The sequence below is a fragment of the Ovis canadensis genome, chromosome 24 (genome assembly GCF_042477335.2).
Source record: "Ovis canadensis isolate MfBH-ARS-UI-01 breed Bighorn chromosome 24, ARS-UI_OviCan_v2, whole genome shotgun sequence".
NCBI classification, from domain to species: domain Eukaryota; kingdom Metazoa; phylum Chordata; class Mammalia; order Artiodactyla; family Bovidae; genus Ovis; species Ovis canadensis.
In genome coordinates, this window is record NC_091268.1 from 54,451,753 (window position 1) to 54,457,752 (window position 6,000).

The 6,000-nt window shown below is 61.2% G+C and overlaps 1 protein-coding gene across 2 annotated transcripts in view; it reads right to left on the reverse strand.

Annotated features, from left to right (window-relative positions):
• FOXK1 (forkhead box K1) overlaps nucleotides 1-4,828 on the reverse strand; it is a 47,695-nt gene extending 42,867 nt beyond the window's left edge. For both annotated transcript variants that reach the window (XM_069569598.1, XM_069569597.1), the window contains exon 1: nucleotides 4,312-4,828. In XM_069569598.1, the coding sequence (XP_069425699.1) occupies nucleotides 4,312-4,814 (503 nt within the window). In that variant the 5' untranslated portion in view covers nucleotides 4,815-4,828. The remainder of the gene's footprint in view (nucleotides 1-4,311) is intronic.
• Between the last annotated feature and the right edge of the window lie 1,172 nt (nucleotides 4,829-6,000).

A 6,000-nucleotide genomic window follows, 5' to 3' on the forward strand; every position in this document is an offset into this window, starting at 1 on the left:
CTCCTCTCTTCACAGGATTTTCCAGGCTAAGGTACTGGAGCGGGTTGCCGTTTCCTTCTCCAGGGGACCTTTCCGACCCCGGGACCGAACCTGCGTCTCTTGTGTCTCCTGCACTGGCAGGTGGGTTCCTTACCACAGGCGCCAGCAGGGAAGCCTGTATGTTTTCATAGCGCCTGAACAATTATTTATGTAGTTAAATACTTTGGTGGTTACAATTAATTCTTATCACGGGATGCCTACAGAGGCCATGATCCGTAACATCTCCGTTCATGACACGCTTTTCGGAGGGCGGACTGCGTCAGCACAGCCCGGGACGTGTGCTGGCGGCCACCATCAACGACAGGAGGGCTGGGGACAACAGGCCAAGGGACGCGGGCAGCGCCCATCAGAAGTCCGCCTCGGGGACAGGCACGTGCCTGCTTCCTGCCCGGCCTCTGCCCTTGGGGCAGGCTTCGCCAAAAAAAAAAAAAATAGCACCGGATCTGAGTCTGACCAAAGCTCCAGGTCTGACAACAGATTCACAGAACGCCGGGGCGGGGGGGGGGGGGGTGGGGGTGGGGTGGGGGTGGGGTGGGGGGAGGCACAGTGGACACCACGGGAATGCAATCTGGGAAGACAGACCGTGGGAAAGGGTACAGGACAAATGACCCTGTTTCTTCATCAAGGACAAAAAAAGGGAGGGGGGGAGAGGGGGAATGGGAAGAAGCCTGCAGTTTGAAAGAGATGTGAGAGACAGGCCAGCCAATCACAGCGTCTGGACCTGATTTGGTTCCTGATTCGAATGAACTCACTGTGAGAAAAGAAAAGAAAAAAAACAATTCACACGGCGGGAAGGGAAATCCAAACATTCATTGGAAGTTTGATGATAGTAAGAGATTGTTATTAGTTTTTTATGTGTGATAATGACACTGTGGTTGGGTTTTTTGAAAAAGGAACCTTTATCTTTTGTTGAAATACTTACAGACGGAGTGCTGGGACAGTTGCGACCTGTGCGGGGGCCAGTGGGAGGGAGACGGGTGGGGATGCAGATAAGATGAGCTTGGCCACAGCACGGCAGCCGTGAGAACTGGGCGACGGGCTCGGGCAACCATTGTCTCGAGCTATGCTCATCACAGGAAACTCGGGACACACAGAAAAGTAAGAAGAATCCCATCAGTGTCACCGCCCGCGGAAGCCACCACAAACACAGTCTCGCTTTTACAGTAAAAACTCACATCCGCATGTTCAGGTACTTATTTTATGACACTTTTGGGAAAGGCGGTTGGAAAGGGGAGACGAGAGAGCAAGCCCGAGGCCGTGCGGGGTCCCCCTCCTTTAGTTCACAGGTTCTATCCAATTCAAACTCCAGATCTGCTGGCCTGATGACCTCCAGCCACACACAGGAACCACGTCCGCCCGCAGGGCCCAGGAGAGGCCCGCTGGCCGCCCGCCTCAGAAACCCGGAGCCTCGGGGACCCTCTTCCCCTCCGCGGGGAGCTGCAGACTCAGTCACTGATTCCTTATCGACAAACACGCCTGTAAACACCGCGCTTTTTACACACCGACTGCTGGTGTGCCTGTCTCCACGTAAAGCTGACGGGTGCCAGGCCCAGGCCTGGGGCCCCCAGAGGTCTGCCGGGGGGGGGCGCGGGGGGACTGACTGCATCACCCCCCAGGTCACAGGTCACCCAGCGGGGTCAGCCCCCAGGGGTGTCACACGCAGTTGTGATTTTTCTTTTTTCCTGCCAGTAATTTCAAAAGTGTTTCATTTCAGTTTTGGAAAGACCTACTCGTAGTCACAAAGGTGGGTACATTCTGGGTTTCCTCTCCACCTCGTGCGTCCCTGAGTCGGAGGGAGAGAAGGGATGGCCCGGGGAGCTGTGTGGGGTGGCATGTGTGTGCAGGGGCGGGGCGGCAGCGTGTGTGCAGGGGTGCGTGTGTTTGTGCGCAGGGGTGCGTGTGTGTGCAGGGGCGGTGCATGTGTGTGCCGGGGCACGTTGTGTGCCGGGGTGCGCGTGTGTGTGTGGGCATGTGTGTGCAGGGGTGCGTGTGTGTGCAGGGTGGCACACGGGGGCACCCAGCGGGATGACCTACACAAAGAAGAGCCCCAGGTCTCGGGCAGCTCCCACCACAAGCTGCAGGCGACGCGGCCCCACTCAGGTAAGCACTCCCTAAAAGTGCAACGGAGAAGCATCGTGGCTCCGAGCGCTCAGGGCAACACGGGCCACTGAGGCCTGAGAGGAAGCGGACTTCGCTGCCACCGTTCTTTGAAAGTCAGCAGCAAACTTCCCATCCCCAGGCGACACCCAGTGCGCACCCAACTTCCCTCCTCTGAGCTCAGTAACGCTGCCTGATCGCTTCTCCACGTGCTGAGCCAAACCCCCGGCTCCGACTCGAAACAGCAGCGTTCTACAGCCCCTCCGTCCTATGGATGTGACCGCCTAGGCTGAGCTTCCGCAAATAAAAACAACGTCAAACCAGGCAGGCTGCCAACATGTCTGTCCACAGGCCTGGATGGTCTCAGAAACAACTGCCCTCTCCCAGGAACGCAGACTTGGACGTCCGCGCCCGGGGTCTCTCCGCCAGCACGCCCGTCCTGTTCTGTGGATTCTCCATCACCCCGGCGCAGTGAATCTGAGCACAGCCTGACAAGGCAGGGCCCCGGCCGGAGAGGGGCAGCCGTGCCGGCTGCTGGCTCCAGGGGCCAGGGAGTCAGCGTGATCACCAGTCACGTTTCACAAACAATGGGCTTGGGACTCGCCGATTCAGCATGTGAACCGAGGACTCCTCTGGCTGAAATTTCTTCCCCTTGACTTAGAGAAAATACTAGCGCATTCACGAATGGGTGAGCCTCGCCTCGCCAGGGCTGCACCCACTCAGTGGCTGGGCAGGGAGCTCTGAAAACAAGACTGCTGGGCGGACGCCCTTCCAGAACCTGACTTTGTACAAAGAAGCCTAGCAGACTGGGCCTCCAAGGGCCACAGGGCAGGGAGGGGAGAGGCGCTGTTAACCTGTCACTTTCTCACCAAGGGAGGGGCCGGCCCCAGCAGCAGTTAATGGCCTGGATGGGGAGTGTGTAGGTTGTGGAAAAGACACAACAGAGAGACAGCAACCACTGGATAAGAAAACTCTGTTATTCATCAAGTCCTGGCTTTATAGAAACACATACCGTTCATGTTTGGAAAACAAAGTTTGTCTACGCCTTTACCTCCTACTCCCCCATACTCCCCAGGCCCTAAACACCAGTAAGTCCTTGTTGATGTTGAAAAATTACTCAGTACAATACTTAACAACCAAACGTGCTGAGATCTTAGAAAGGGGAGAAGGTTACAGAAACAGGCTTTGGGCCCTGGGACTCACCCCACCAAAAAATCCTGTGGACCCAGGGTGCTTATAAAAGCGAGAGTAATTAGTCAGAGACAACTCTGGAACACAGGCACGCTGCAGGAACAGAACAGTGGTGAGGAGCGAGGAGCAACTGCTACAGAGAAAAAGAAAGTGCCCCACGCGGCATGGCTACCTACACAGGGTTTCTCCTGACTCGCAGATGGGAGAAACCAAGCACCTCCCGGGTAGGGCGGCCAGGCAGGCTGGGAACCGGAAGGGCCAGGGAACACGAGGGTGTTGCTGAAGTCCCACGGGGCATTGGCCGCCTGTCCCCCAAGCGTGGCGGGTCCCCTTCTCCTTGCCCTGCCTCCTCGCTGGGACGTACCCTCCTGCCCAGGAACCCCAACTGTGCCCTGGATGCCTCGAGTCATGGGGACCCCTGACCTGCATCCTCAGATACACCAAGGAGAGAATACTTCCGGTCCCCACCCTAGCCCACTCTCCTGTTGTCCCCTCCGGGCCCAAGTTCAGACCCGGCCCCTACTGAAGGGGCCTGACCTTCCGGGGTTCCCCCCCCCTACCCCGGGGACCCCGCAGACCGCCTGGCGCAACCCTTCCAGCCAGTCCGTTTGAGGGCAACCGCGGTCCAGACAAGGGGCGGGGATAGTGGGTCCCTGGTGTCCAGGTCGTGGGGGAGGGCAAGGGCGACCCTCAACGCCCTGGGCGCCGGCAGGGCAGGGATCAAGAGTGACCCCGTGTCCAGATCGGGAGGAGACGGGGCAACACCACGCTCTGCTGGGAGTAAGGGCAAGGGCGACCCTGAAGCCCCGCCCGGGATGGAGGGTGGGGGCCGCCCCCGGCCCAAGGCAGGCAGGGGTCAGAAGGTGACTCCTGTCCAACGACGGGAGGGAATGGGGCGCGGGAGGCGGGGACCCCAAGCCCAGGGGCAAGGGCGACCGTCAGGGGTCGGAGGGCCGTCCCCGGGGTGGGGGCCGCGGCACTCACTGCTTGGGCAGCTGCAGGGCTGGCGCGCCGCGCCGCTGAAAGGCCCCGTCCACGAAGACGCCGTTCTTGCCGAGGCAGCGCAGGTAGAAGTGCGGCTCCTGGAAGCTGAGCTGCAGGTGGCGCCGCGAGATGAAGCTGGACAGGCCCATGCTCAGGTCCACCGAGCCCTGCGACGAGTTGCGGCCGATGGTGACGCTGGGCTGCCGCATGAGGAACTCGAACTCGCGGCCCTCCAGGCGCGCCAGCGCGGGCCCGGGGCTCCGGCGCACCGAGGCGGCGGCCGCGGCCACCAGGGCCTCGCCCGCCGCGCCCCCCGCGCCCCCCGCGATCGCGCCCGGCGGCGGCGGCGGGGGCGGCGGGGGCTGGGCGGGCGGCGGCGGCGGCGACGGGGCGGCGGCGGGCGCGGCGGGCGGGAAGGCGGCGGCGCACAGCACCGGGCTGCAGGGCGCCGAGCGCAGCGCCAGCAGGGCGCGGGCCCCGCCGTCCTCGCCGACCTCGGCCATGTTCGCGCAGCTCCGGGCGGCCTCCGGCGGCGGCGCGGCGCGCGGGGCGGGGCTCCGGGCGCGGCGGCCGCGGGATCCCGGCCCGGAGCGCTCGGAGCGGAGCCGGCGGGCGCGGCGCGCGCGGGGCCGCCAGGGGGACGTGTCTGCGCGCAGCGCCCAGCCCGCCGCGCCCGCCCCGGGGTGGCGCCCTGGCCGCCGCCGCCGCCGCCGCGCCCGGCCGTGGGGAGCCGCCTCCTCCGGCCCCGGGACGCGGGAGGGGAACCCCCCCCCCCAACCACACACACCCCGAAGAAGCCGCACTGGAAAGTTTCGATCCTGGGTCACTCGCTGCAGAAAGGGACCACTGACGTCAGCGGCCTCCTGGGCTCTAGAGGCTCCAACTGACACCCCAAAGTGCGATCCTACTTAAGCACCAAGAGTGAGGGGTCTCGCGCTGAAACTGGAGTTTGCTTCAAGGTGCTGGCGACCCCTGATGCTCTGTGTTCCAATTTGGAGTCATCCGTTCACTCAACAAGTAGCTACAGGAGTGACCGAGGAGGCAGGCCAGGCGTCTAGGTCCTTACATCCGTTACAGTCTAATGGGGAGCCGGTGGGGTGGGGCAGGGAGACAGATGCCTGCAGCGGGGTCTTCTGTGAAAAGGCAGATCTGGCTACTTCAGGCATCCTTCAGAAGTGCTTCATGCCCTTTCCTGAATCAGCCAGGGCCCTCTAAAAAAGGGCAGCAGTGTTTGCGCACTGTCATCATTTAATAATTACTGAGGCGGGGGAGAAAACAGACCTTTCCTGGTAGAGCTTACACTGTAGTGGCAGATGCAGACAGAAGTCAAGTAACATTCTAACAAATACAAAATTACAGCTGTCAGGCCTTGTTGCAAGGTGACATGTGTAGGAAGATCGGCCCAGCCCCCTCCCCTCCCTCCTCCCCAGGATGGGATGCCTGTCCGCTTACCCACTGTCCAGTCTGGGGCTGCAGGAGGTTTTAACCCAACTGTCATGTGATTGAAAACACAGGAACAAATAGAATTAGTGCTTGCGGTTAGGGGCAAGAAAGACGTTTTTACAAGAAGCTGCAACAAGAGATGGTACTTGTCCGTGGAATCAGGACAAGGTCCTGGGATCTGGGACCCTTCCCTGAGCCATGATATGCTGAAATCCAAGGCTGCTGGGGGGTGGGGTGAGAGCTGGG